We start from the raw sequence: 13299 nt of genomic DNA, 5'->3' as shown, positions 1-13299 counted from the left end.
TATTAAGATTTTATAGGAGTTTAATTGCAAAAATCCTTGTTTTTCAACAAGAAATTACCATGTGGAACATTAGTCTAAGTAATCGCGTTGTCCAAAAAAAACTATATGTATGACATAAAAAAGAATGCTACCTGTACCCGCCCCAATATCAACTGCGATGAAGTTTTCATTTGTTGTCAGACCGAGGCGTGGACCATAATTGCAAAATCCATATTTTCCTAGAAAAATTTACCATTTTGAACACGTTTGAAGTTACTTGTTGTGAAAAGAAGACTTCGTATAATAAAAAAAAGGTAAAACATAAAATTGCATGAGGAAGAAGAAAATCTACTTTTGAGAAAAACATTAAAAGAAAAGGATGCTCAATATAAAAAAATCAAGTTATGTGGAACCAAGCAATTCTTTATATTGGAAATTTTTTCCCACGTAGTTGCCACTAATTTTAAAATTTTCAAAAATTTCTTGTACATTTTTTGGTTTTCCTCTTATGTTAGAATGTTAGATCTAAGTTAAAAATCTGAATTCGGATTATCATCTACAAAAATATTCAGCCGTACGATGCTTTCTTTTGGTTAGACATTAGTAAATTTAATATTTAAAACAATTTTTGGAGGATAATTTTTTCCTCAAAAATTACGTGGTCAAAAACCATTTTCCAAAATAAGTTTCTAGACTAATTTTGCTCGGCTGAGTCCGTTTCTGCCACCTATTGTTGAAAATTTTCACTATTTTAACTCATACAAACCAAATTTTGAGTTTGAGTTGAGCGGAGAAAGTTCGGGATTTCTCGAAAATTAAAAAAATTAATAAATAAAAAAATCGGGAGCCATCCTACAATTTTTTGAGACCATAATCTTATTCAGGAGGTTCGAATTAACTAATGGAGCAATTTTTAGACAAATCGGGGTCCGTTTAAGCCAGATAGCTTGTTATGGCTTAAAACCGAAAATTTGGGCAACAGAAAATTTGTCCAAAAAAATTAAAGTTTTCCAGTCTGCCTGAAATTCCGTTTCTTGACTAATTTAGCCCCGCTGAGTCCGTTTCTGGCATCAGTTGTTGAAAATTTTCGCAATTTTAAACGAAATCCTTCTTTAATCTTTATTAAAAATTTAATTTTTTTGTTTGACGGTCCATAACTGCCGAACGGCCAAAATTGGCGTATTTGGATTTTCCTGATTTATACGAAGATGTCTAGTAAAAACAAGCGCAAATTTGTAATCTGTGACAAATATTCCACACGCTACAAAATTATATTGAAAATGAATTATTATCGTTTTCCTCATTTTCTTGGACAAGTCACCCAAGAAACAAAAAACGCAAAAGTGCATCATAAAATCATTCCCAATGGTTCTTTACTACCATAAATGCAATCTAAGTAATTCGTTTTTCCTATTTGGAATCAAAAATATTTCCCTTGCAAAACATTTTGTTTGTGAAATTTTTTTCCACCCGCGCCTAGTGACATTCCCTCTTCAGGTTGGCAACCTGTCGCGCCAATTGTTATCGCCTTTGATTTTTTGCGACTTCAATTTCACGCAAGTTTAAAACACCTCCATAGTCCCCACACTACCTCCCCTCGTAGAAACCGTCCGCAATGAGCTTCTTCTACTTCTCTGTGTGCCACGTGTGTAAAAAAGAGAGCACCACTTTGAAAAAATGCAGCAAATGCAAGCTAGTCCACTACTGCAGTCAAGAGCACCAGCGCCAGGACTGGCGGACCCACAAAGACATCTGCAAGGTGATAAGCGAAACCAACACGCCACTGACGTTCTCCGGCGAGGGCCCCATCGAGTTCGACAAGTTCAAGATCATCACTGGGGCGCTGTGGCACTTAAGGCTCGGACGACGCCTCAGCGTGAGCGAGCTTGAAATGTGGATGTTCCCGAAGGTCTGCGGCGTCTGCTACAAGGGCTCAGTGAACATGGTCTGCACCACGTGCTGGAGCGTCGCTTACTGTTCCGACACGCACCGCATAGTCCACGAGAAGCAGCACGCGGAGTTCTGCCAGAAGCTGAAGCTGTGTCTGGAGATCCACCAGAAGATGTTCAACCAAGAGCCGGAGTGGGAGCGCATGAAGTTTGATTTTAGTAAATCTGTGGTGACGCTGCCTGAGAGTATTTGCGACGTCGTGAAGATAATGGAGTTTAAGAGTGACGTCGACTTCTGGAAAAAAGCTGTGAACTTGATTCCGATGACTGAGTTTTTTTGTTCTGCAGTCAATGTAGTCTACGCTTTGGAGAAGTCAAAGTTCGTGGAGAAGCGTTTTGCCAAAAAAACTCAGTTAGTTATTCATGCTACAACGACGGAGTTTTACAAGAACATGAGCTGGCGCGTGCTCATGGAGTTTTTGTCCCACTGGATTCTTAATCTGCAAGGGGTTAGAATTTACGTCATCAGTCCTGGTGTGGACAAAGAGGAATGCTTGGAGTTTACGCTCAGTTGTGACGCCGGTAGAAAAAAGCAATTCAATTCTTCAGTCATGTTTCTTCAGCGGAAATATCACGAATTTATTAGTACAATTCCGCGTCCCGATTTGGTCGTTATGTTTAATAGATCTCTCCCGAAAGTGGGTACAGTTGAGTGGAGTGAAACCACCTCAAAGCTTCTAGCATACAAAAACGCCTTCATCATTCTCACTTCTTACACTATGGAAGGTTTGAAAAGTTCCGTCGGTAAGTTTCCTCCACCATGGGTCACGTATCTCAAACCTCAAGAAAATCTGTACGGTAGCTTGAGACCTGTCAGGAATGGCAAGGAAGGGTCTGATCCTGTTGTCTATTGCAACAAATTCGTTTCAATTATTGCCAAAAAGTAAAACGTAATTTAGTTTCACGCTGTGTTTGTCTTTTTACAAATATTTTATTTTTGACGTTTTTCAAATTTTCTTTGTTCATTAAAATACTAGCTTACTATCACAATTTATTCTCTGAAGAACATCACCTGCAAAATCCAAAAATCGTGAACCAAAAGTGGGAAACTGCCAAATGTGATTTAAAAATTAAAAAAAATAAGGTAAAAGTTTTGTTTTGTTCTTCAGTTGCCATAATTTGTGGACGTGGATGCAACTGCAAAATTCCGTAGAATGCTAAATAACATCTTTGGCGTGCTGAACTCCAGAAATTTTTTAAGCAAGGGCACTTATTTCTCGGAATCTGTTGAAATTCATAGTTTGTTCAATAGTTTTTCCGTTTCAAATTAATGTGCTATAAAATTTTCGACGTTTGTAACGATAAAAAGAGTGTCTTTTTTGTGTATTAGCGATAAGATTAAATAAATATTTGTTTCTCGTAATGTTTTTTGTGTTAATTAGTTGAAAAACAAACATTAATAAGTAACTTTGGCGTTTGATATTTTCCTGTAGTGTAGTTTCCTCCCCCTGAAGTGGCCTCAACTGAACGCTTTTACGTTTACTGTGGCGCCAAAGTGTTTCCACTATATAAACATCAACAATAAAAAAATAACCCTAGAAAAAAATTGCAGTAATAAATACATATACGATAACAATAACATAATATGTATTGTCTGTCTGTCATCGAATGGCACATTTTATTCACATTTTTACATTATTTTTAGATTGATTTTAACTTTCTCAAATAAAATCTACACTGAGCCTTTGGATTTTACTGCAATATTCTAAAACTGTTTTTCTCAAGGACAACGAAACGTTATGTTTTTAGTTTTCCAGCAATTTTTATAACATTTTGTAACATTTATAACTCACATGGGAAAATAAATATTTTGTTCACTTAAAACGTTTTCTAGGTACATTTCTAACATTCAATTCGAACTGAGTCAAAACGATAAAGAAAAATTATTAAACAAACCGCTGGCTCCGATATCCCTGTCTCTTTGACTTATGAAATTCAGACCTCCGATCATTCAAAATTTGTACCTTTCGTCCCATTTTCTGAAAAAGGCTCCGATATTCCAAAAAATATTAGTATTGATTATTCAAATTGCCATTTGAACATGTTTGGAGTATATGGTGGGTGGGCGGGGCTTATATATTTTTTTTTAAATACGAAGTCTTCTTTTCACAACAAGAAACTTCAAACGTGTCAAAATGGTAAAATTTTGTAGGAAAATATGGATTTTGTAATTACGCTTCTTCTCTCGACCTGACAACGAATGAAAAATTAATTACAATCGAGATAGGGCGGGTGGGTGGGGCATATATTTTCCTTTTTTTAATATACGTACAAGAAACTTGGTTTTAAGTATTAAAAAATACATATTTCCATCCTCCAAAAATTTACCATTTTAAATAAATTTTAAGTTTTTTCTTGTGAAAAGAAGACTGGTACGTTAAAAAGGGGCAAAATATAAGCCCCACCCACCCACCCATTTCAAGTCTGATGATTTTTTTTATTCGTTGTGAGCCGGAGGGGGGGGGGGGAGTTTAATTGCAAAAATCTTTATTTTTCTATAAGAAATTACCATGTGGAACATGTGTTTAAGCAATCACCTTGTTGAAAAAAAAACTATATGTACTACATAAAAAAGAAAGCCAAAGATTAAACGCCAGCTACACCCGCCCCGACCTCAAGTGTGATGAATTTTTCATTCGTTGTCAGACCGAGGGGCGGAGCGTAGTTGCAAAATCCATATTTTCCTACAAAAATTTAGCATTTTGAACACGATTGAAGTTACTTGTTGTGAAAAGAAGACTTCGTATATTAAAAAAAGTAAAATATAAGTCCCACCCATCCGCCTTATCTCAATTTTGATGAATTTTCCACTGATTGTTAGACCCAACGATGCAGCATAATTGCAAAATCCATATTTCCCACTAAAAATTTACCACGTTTGAAGTTTCTTGTTGTGAAAAGAAAAATCACAAGATAATTGCGTGTACAAAAATGAGAATTTTGCAATTAAGCTCGCCCCTCCATCTCACGACGAATAAAAAATATCATCACAAGCGAGATAGGGTGGGTAGGCGGGGCTTATATATATTTTTTTTGATATACGAAGTCTTCTTTTCATAACAAGAAACTTCAAACGTGTTCAAAATGGTAAAATTGTGTAGGAAAATATGGATTTTGTAACTACGGTTCGCCTCTCGATCTGACAACGAATGAAAAATTAATTACAATCGAGATAGGGCGGGTGGGTGGGGCATATATTTTCTTTTTTTTAATATACGTACAAGAAACTTGGTTTTAAGTATATATATTTTTTATATACGAAGTCTTCTTTTCATAACAAGAAACTTCAAACGTGTTCAAAATGGTAAAATTTTGTAGGAAAATATGGATTTTGTAATTACGCTTCTTCTGTCGACCTGACAACGTATGAAAAATTAATTACAATCGAGATAGGCTGGGTGGGTGGGGCATATATTTTAAATATAGTCTCTTGTTGTGAAAAGAAAACTACGTATATTAAAAAAAAGGGGCAAAATATAAGCCCCACCCACCCATTTCAATCCTGATGATTACTTTTTATTCGTTGTGGGCCGGAGAGGAAAATATAAAAAAAAACAAAGATTAAGCCCCACCTGCTCATATGGAATTTTTTTGTAGAGGAATAAGCATTTGCAACTAAACTCCGCCCTTCTGCTCACTATGAATAAAACATTCATCACAATAGCGAAGGGGTGGGTGGGCGGGGCCTATATTTTGTCCATTTTTTCTTAATGTCCGAAGTCTTTTTTTCCCAACAAGAAACTGAAAACATGTTTTACTATCCTGTTGTTGAAATAAAACTCTGTACATTAACAAAAAAAGATTAAGCCCCACCCGCCCGCCCCAATCTCATTGTGATGAATTTCATATGGTAATTTCTTGTAGAGGAATCAAGATTTGCAAGTAAATTCCGCCCTTCTGCTCACTATGAATAAAACATTTATCGCAATTGAGAAGGGGTGGGTGGGCGGGGCTTATATTTTGTCCGTTTTTTCTTAATATAGGAAGTCTACTTTTCCCAAAAAGAAACTGAAAACATGTTAAAATATCCTGTGGTTGAAAGAAAACTCTGTATGTTATAAAAAAAAACAAAGATAATAAGATTATATAGGAGTTTAATTGCAAAAATCCTTGTTTTTCAACAAGAAATTACCATGTGGAACATTAGTTTAAGTAATCGCGTTGTCCAAAAAAAACTATATGTATGACATAAAAAAAATGCTACCTGTACCCGCCCCAATATCAACTGCGATGAAGTTTTCATTTGTTGTCAGACCGAGGCGTGGACCATAATTGCAAAATCCATATTTTCCTAGAAAAATTTACCATTTTGAACACGTTTGAAGTTACTTGTTGTGAAAAGAAGACTTCGTATATTAAACAAAAGTAAAATATAAGCCCCACCCACCCATCCTGTCTCAATTGTGATGAATTTTTACTGGTTGTTAATACCAAAGGGTGGAGCGTAATTGCAAAATCCATATTTCCCTACGAAAATTTATCATTTTGAACACGTTTGAAGGTTCTTGTTGTGAAAAAAAGACTTCCTATAATAAAAAAAAGTAAAATATAAAATTGCATGAGGTAGAAAAAAATCTACTTTTGAAAAAAACATTAAAAGACGATGCTCAATATAATAAATCAAGTTCTATGGAACAAAGCAATTCTTTATATCCGAAATTTTTTCCCACGTAGTTGCCACTAATTTTAAAATTTTCAAAAATTTCTTGAAAATATATTATTTTTTGGTTTTCCTCGTATGTTAGATGTTAGATCTAAGTTAAAAATCTGAGTTCGGATTTATCATCTACAGAAATATTCAGCCGTACGATGCTTTCTTTTGGTTGGACATTAGTAAATTTAATATTTAAAAAAATTTTTGAAGGATAATTTTTTCCTCAAAAATTGCGTGGTCAAAAACCATTTTCCAAAATCAGTTTCTAGACTAATTTTGCTCAGCTGAGTCCGTTTCTGCCACCTATTGTTGAAAATTTTCACTATTTTAACTCATACAAACCAAATTTTGAGTTTGAGTTGAGCGGAGAAAGTTCGGGATTTCTCGAAAATGAAAAAAATAAATAAATAAAAAAATCCGGAGCCATCCTACAATTTTTTGAGACCATAATCTTATTCAGGAGGTTCGAATTAACTAATGGAGCAATTTTCAGACAAATCGGGGTCCGTTTAAGCGAGATAGCTTGTTATGGCTTAAAACCGAAAATTTGGGCAACAGAAAATTTGTCCAAAAAAATTAAAGTTTTCCAGTCTGCCTGAAATTCCGTTTCTTAACTAATTTAGCCCCGCTAAGTCCGTTTCTGGCATCAGTTGTTGAAAATGTTCGCAATTTTAAACGAAATCCCAAAAATTGGCGTATTTGGATTTTCCTGATTTATACGTAGATGTCTAGTAAAAACAAGCGCAAATTTGTAATCTGTGACAAATATTCCACACGCTACAAAATTATATTGAAAATGAATTATTTTCGTTTTCGTCATTTTCTTGGACAAGTCACCCAACAAAAAAAAAACGCAAAAGTGCATCATAAAATCATTCCCAATGTTTCTTTACTACCATAAATGAGATCTAAGTCATTTAAAAATATTTCCCATGGAAAAACGTTAATTTTGTTTGTGAAAATTTTTCCCACCCGCGCCTAGTGACATTCCCTCTTCACGTTGGCAACCTGTCGCGCCAAATCTTATCGCCACTGCCTCCTTTGATTTTTTGCGACTTCAATTTCACGCAAGTTTAAAACACCTCCAGAGCCCCCCACACCAACTCCCCTCGTACAAACCGTCCGCCATGAGCTTCTTCTACTTCGCCGTGTGCCACGTGTGCAAAAACGAGGGCCCCACTTTGAAAAAATGCGGCAAATGCAAGCTAGTCCACTACTGCAATCAAGAGCACCAGCGCCAGGACTGGCGGACCCACAAAGACATCTGCAGGGTGATAACCGAGACCAACACGCTGCTAGAGTTCTCCGGCGAGGGCCCCATCGAGTTCAACAAGTTCAAGATCATCACAGCGGTTCTGTGGCACTTCGAGCTCGGACGAGACCTCAGCGTGAGCGAGCACGAAATGTGGATGTTCCCCAAAGTCTGCGCCGTCTGCTACAAGACTGCGGTGAACATCGTGTGCACCACGTGCTGGAGCGTCGCTTACTGCAACAACAAGCACCGCATGCTCCATGAGAAGCAGCACAAGGAGTTCTGCCAGAAGCTGAAGCTGTGTCTGGAGATCCACCAGAATATGTTCAACGAAGAGCCGGAGTGGGAGCGCATGAGTTTTGATTTTAGCAGCTCTGTGCTGAAGCTGCCTGATAATATTTGCGACGTCGTGAAGATAATCAAGTTTAAGAGCAACATCGACTATTGGAGAAAAGCGATGAACTTGATTCTGATGACGGAGTTTTTTTGTTCTGCGGTCAATGTAGTTTACGCTTTGGAGATGTGTAAGTTCGTGGAGAAGCGTCTGGGTAAAAAAAATAAGATTGTTATTCATACTACGACGATGGAGATTTGCGAGAACATGAGCTGGGGGGTGCTCATGGAGTTTTTGGCCCATTGGATTTATAATCTGAAAGGAGTTAAAATTTACGTGATTAGTCCTAATTTGAATGAAGAGCACCGCTTGTCGTTTACGCTCAATTGTGACGCCTGTAGGAAAAAGCGATTCAATTCTTCGGTGGTATTTCTTAAGGGGCAATATCACGAATTTACTGGTACAATTCCGCGTCCCGATTTGGTCGTTATGTTTAATGCAGCTCTCCCGGATGTGGGTACAGTTGAGTGGAGCGAAACCGTCCCTAAGTTTTTAGCATACAAAAATGTCCCCATCCTTCTCACTTCTTATACTATGGAAGAGTTGAAAAAGTCCATCAGTAAATTCCCTTCACCATGGATCAAGTCCTATCTCAAACCTCAACAAAATCTGTATGGTAGCTTGAGACCAGTCAGGAATTCTGAGGAAGGGTTTGATCCTGTTGTCTACCGCAACAGTTTCATGTCAATTATTGCAAAAAGTAAAACATAATTTAGGTTCACGTTCGTTTGTCTTATTGCATATATTTTATTTTTATTTTTCAAGTTTTCTTTGTTCATTAAAATACTACATTACTACCACAATTTATTCTCTTTCATATAAATTTTGATACCTTAATTTAGTCTGGAGTTCGTCATCTTGGTCTACTGTGAGAGTCTGTGGTGGAATTAGCGCCCCCGCGATATTCCTTCCTTCCGAACTGAGAAAATTAAAAGTGGCGCAAGCCTGCTCAGTTGGGAGTACTTCAAACGCGATTCTATATTTACGAGAAAAAGGAATAATTTTTCTATAAAAACTCAAGTCTTGTTGTGGGTCACCAGTTCCTACTACCAGTATATCTAATTTGGGTTCTAAAATTGTCAACAAACTAAGGGATTCTTCTGTGATTTCATCACAGTTGGTAACTGACCACGATAAGACTGACCTGAAACGAGGAATTACTCTTATGGTACTTACAACTACGAAATTACCTTGGGAATATCACCATTGAACCTAACACTGTCAAGTCATTGTTTAACCGAAACCCCACCTAGAAAGGGCTCAATATTATTGTGTCGTTACATTTGATAGGGTTTACTTGACTGAATCCGTTGATCATTAATCCCAGTTCGGTTTCATTGTTTAAAATATTCACAGTCGTTTTTCCCTCTGCGTCATAGGCACCGGGTGAACATAACCTCTTGTTTGCATGCACAAGTCGCCTGGAATTTTTTCAGTAAGAAAGAGGAAGAGCATTTGCCACTTAATTAACTTATTAAGGTGAGTTTTACTGGTGTTTATTAAATTTAAAGTGTGTCGTAACATTTTATGCAAAAGTAGGGTTATGTGACAATTATCAAGTTTGTTATTTTAAATTGACAAGTGACAGATCTCAAAGCCATTCGGAACGGTTTCAAATAGTTTGGAAATTTTGGGGATTTTTTTGAACATTTTTCCCGCAGTTCTCAGTTATTTGGAGACAAATTGTCAAAAATATTTTAGATTCGTAATCCGCGAAAAATTATCTACATCTATTATAAGCCAACTATTTTCCGTTGAGTCAGATCGTCTTTTAACTGTTTCAGACAAAAAAATTTTGGAAATTACGAAAAATGTTTCCCACTTTTCTCGCTAATGTTCGGAAATAGTTGAAACATTGTCGGAAATTCAAAAGTGTGAAAATTGGTATTATCTTATCAAAAACTAGCCCCGCCCACCCACCCTCTATTTTCTTGGAAGGTATGTGATTTGCCGAAATCAGTCTTATCTTAGCAACCACTAGCCCCACCCACCCGCCCTCTGTTTTTTTGGAAGGTATATGATATGCCAAAATCAGTTTTATCTTAGCAAGTACTATTTAATTATTATTTAATAATTTATTTAGTTATTTCAATATAGAATATAGTACTTAAAATAAGACTGAAATTGGCAAATCACATACCTTCCAAGAAAATAGAGGGCGGGTGGGCGGGGCTAGTATTTGCTGAGGTAAGACGGATTTTGGCAAATCACATATCTTGTAAGAAAATAGAAGGTGGGTGGGCGGGGCTAGGATTTCATAAGATAAATTTGCGATTAATACCCGATAAAACTAGAAACTCAACGTTTTCCTCTCAAAGCCATTTGGAACGGTTTCAAATTTTTTGGAAATTTTGGGTTTTTTTTTTTGAACATTTTTCCCGCAGTTCTACAGTTATTTGAAGACAAAATCGTCTTTTAAGTGTTTCAAACAAAAAAATTTTGGAAATTACGAAAAATGTTTCTCACTTTTCTCGCTAATTTTCGGAAATAGTTGAAAAATAGTCGGAAATATCAAAAGTGCGAAAATTAGTATTATCTTATCAAATATTAGCCCCGCCCACCTACCCTCTATTTTCTTGGAACGTATGTGATTTGCCAAAATCAGCCCTATCTTAGCAGGTACTAGCCCCGCCCACCTGCCCTCTGTTTTCTGGGAAGGTATTTGATATGCCAAAATCGGTTTTATCTTTTTTTAGCAAGTACTATTTAATTATTATTTAATAATTTATTTGGCCATTTCAATATAGAATATAGTACTTAAGATAAAACTGAAATTGGCAAATCACATACCTTCCCAGAAAATAGAGGGCGGGTGGGCGGGGCTAGTATTTGCTGAGGTAAGAAGGATTGTGGCAAATCACATTTCTTGTAAGAAAATGAGGGTGGGTGGGCGGGGCTAAGATTTCATAAGATAAATTTGCGATTAATACCCTATAAAACAAGAAACTCAACGTTTTCCTCTCAAAGCCATTCGAAACGGTTTCAAATTTTTTGGAAATTTTGTGGATTTTTTTGAACATTTTCCCCGCAGTTCTCAGTTATTTGAAGACAAATTGTCAAAAATATTTTAGATTCGTTATCCACGAAAAATTATTTATAAGCCGACTATTTTCCGTTGAAACAGATCGTCTTTTAACTGTTTCAAACAAAAAAATTTTGGAAAATACGAAAAATGTTTCTCACTTTTCTCGCTAATTTTCGGAAATAGTTGGAACATGGTCGGAAATTCAAAAGTACGAAAATTAGTATTATTTTATCAAATATCATACCCGCCCACCCGCCCTCTGTTTTCTTGGAAGATATGTGATATGCCAAAATCAGTTTTATCTTAGCAAGTACTATTTAATTATTATTTAATAATTTTTTTAGCCATTTCAATATAGAATATAGTACTTAAGATAAGACTGAAATTGGCAAATCACATACTTTCCAAGAAAGTAGAGGGCGGGTGGGCGGGGCTAGTATTTGCTGAGGTAAGACGGATTTTGGCAAATCACATTTCTTGTAAGAAAATGAGGGTGGGTGGGCGGAGCTAGGATTTCATAAGATAAATTTGCGATTAATACCCAATTAAACTAGAAACCAACGTTGTCCGCTGAAAGCCATTTGGAACGATTTAAAATTTTTTGGAAATTTTGGGAATTGTTTTTGAACATTTTCCCCGCAGTTCTTAGTTATTTGAAGACAAATTGTCAAAAATATTTTAGATTCATAATACGCGCAAAATTATCTATAAGCCAACTATTTTCCGCTGAGTCAGATCGTCTTTTAACTGTTTCAAACAAAAAAAAATTTGGAAATTACGAAAAATATTTCTCACTTTTATCGCTAATTTTCGTGAATAGTTGAAAAATAGTCGGAAATGTCAAAAGTACGAAAATTAGTATCATCTTATCAAATACTAGGTGCGCATGCGCTTGATTTGAAAGTTGATTTTTAAAAACAATTAAGTCAATGCTTTTAAAAAGTGTCGACGTATATGATAGTTTCTACGTTTGTTCCAATCAACATTAGTCACTTTTTGGTAATTTATTAGTTTGCATGAAGAACTTTTTCAAATTTTAATAGCGCCATCTGTTACAAAAACTGTCAATTTCATCTGTCAAATTCCGAAAAGTCAAAACAATGTCAAAATGGCACCAACAATTTGAAAGATCTGTGCCTCCATTTATGTTATTTTTATCAATTTATCGTCATTATTCGTAGCAGTTTTACCATGAGTGGAAGGCAGAGCTGCTACGCCGCTTTTTTTTCGGAGTTCTCGGCGGTAAGTATATGTATCATATTGTTTGGTTATAAAAGGGGGCCCCCAAATACCGACACAACCATTTCACCACGTACCCCATTTTGTTAATTAACAATACTCATTGGAATATTTCTTGTCTCGCAACAACTTGAAGAGAGCCGAGAACAAGATTTTGAGTTTTTCTGAAAAAGCGCGTAAGGCTGGAGCCGAATGGCGGTCCATGGACGTAACGGAAAAACAAGTGAGTTTTCACCATCAGTGCGACTTTTACTCATTGCCGTGCTTGCAGAAGTACAAATCGCCGCCCTTTGCAGACACCACAGACTTCGTACACTTACTCCCGAAGGACGAGAGTCTGGAGCTCGTCAAACTGGTATGAAAGTCACTGAATGACGTCAGCCTTTGTTTAAGTAAATAAAAGTTGATGTCATTTGCTGTGAAACTGAGAGTGATTTTTTGTTTCCAAGCAGCTGGTTTGCGCGAACTGCGGACGCACCTTTAAGGAGTCGTTTCGTCTCAGGTACCATTTGAGCAAGTGCGGTGAAGTTAAGTGCGACCTCTGTGATAAAATTCTTAAAAATGAAGACACCCTTAAAAAACACGTGCGGTTTGTGCACTCCAAGGAGAAGTTGTTTAATTGCCCCACGTGCGAGAAGGGGTTTTCGTGTAGGGCTGACTTAAGGGCGCACTATAATATACATAGGGGGGTGAGGTTCACTTGTGATACTTGTAATCAGACGTTTTCAAATACTTCCAACTTGGCAAGGCATTGTAAGAAGTATGTACATTAGTGTAAATAAATCTAGTAACGACGAACTGCGCCAT

At 36.5% G+C, this 13299-nt stretch overlaps 4 protein-coding genes across 5 annotated transcripts; 3 read left to right on the top strand and 1 right to left on the bottom strand.

The window, feature by feature from the left end:
• Positions 1–1594: 1594 nt before the first annotated feature.
• LOC135133825 (uncharacterized) lies at positions 1595–2815 on the top strand. Its single transcript, XM_064062345.1, has one exon. The coding sequence runs from the start codon at positions 1595–1597 to the stop codon at positions 2813–2815; it is 1221 nt and encodes a 406-aa protein (XP_063918415.1).
• A 4837-nt stretch (positions 2816–7652) lies between these two features.
• Positions 7653–9033, top strand: LOC135133550 (uncharacterized). Its single transcript, XM_064062004.1, has one exon. It carries the CDS (start codon positions 7710–7712, stop codon positions 8937–8939), a length of 1230 nt encoding a protein of 409 aa, XP_063918074.1. The 5' UTR covers positions 7653–7709; the 3' UTR covers positions 8940–9033.
• LOC135133551 (NADH dehydrogenase [ubiquinone] 1 alpha subcomplex assembly factor 3) lies at positions 9020–9962 on the bottom strand. The gene is made up of 4 exons (XM_064062005.1): positions 9700–9962; positions 9526–9649; positions 9419–9477; positions 9020–9372 (listed from the first exon to the last, which is right to left on the bottom strand). Exons 1-4 carry the CDS (start codon positions 9750–9752, stop codon positions 9033–9035), a joined length of 576 nt encoding a protein of 191 aa, XP_063918075.1. The 5' UTR covers positions 9753–9962; the 3' UTR covers positions 9020–9032.
• A 2360-nt stretch (positions 9963–12322) lies between these two features.
• Positions 12323–13290, top strand: LOC135133552 (zinc finger protein-like). 2 transcript variants are annotated; one of them, XM_064062007.1, is made up of 4 exons: positions 12323–12495; positions 12629–12715; positions 12764–12847; positions 12945–13290. In XM_064062007.1, exons 1-4 carry the CDS (start codon positions 12445–12447, stop codon positions 13263–13265), a joined length of 543 nt encoding a protein of 180 aa, XP_063918077.1. In that variant the 5' UTR covers positions 12323–12444; the 3' UTR covers positions 13266–13290. The 2 variants fall into 2 exon arrangements, with proteins under 2 accessions (XP_063918077.1, XP_063918076.1); XM_064062006.1 differs by having other exon boundaries at positions 12942–13290.
• Positions 13291–13299: the final 9 nt, after the last annotated feature.

This window comes from Zophobas morio, unplaced genomic scaffold (genome assembly GCF_036711695.1).
Source record: "Zophobas morio isolate AGI-343-1 ecotype UQ-CSIRO unplaced genomic scaffold, CSIRO_AGI_Zmor_V1 ptg000022l, whole genome shotgun sequence".
Taxonomy (NCBI): domain Eukaryota; kingdom Metazoa; phylum Arthropoda; class Insecta; order Coleoptera; family Tenebrionidae; genus Zophobas; species Zophobas morio.
This window is presented reverse-complemented; position numbering and strand designations above follow the sequence as displayed.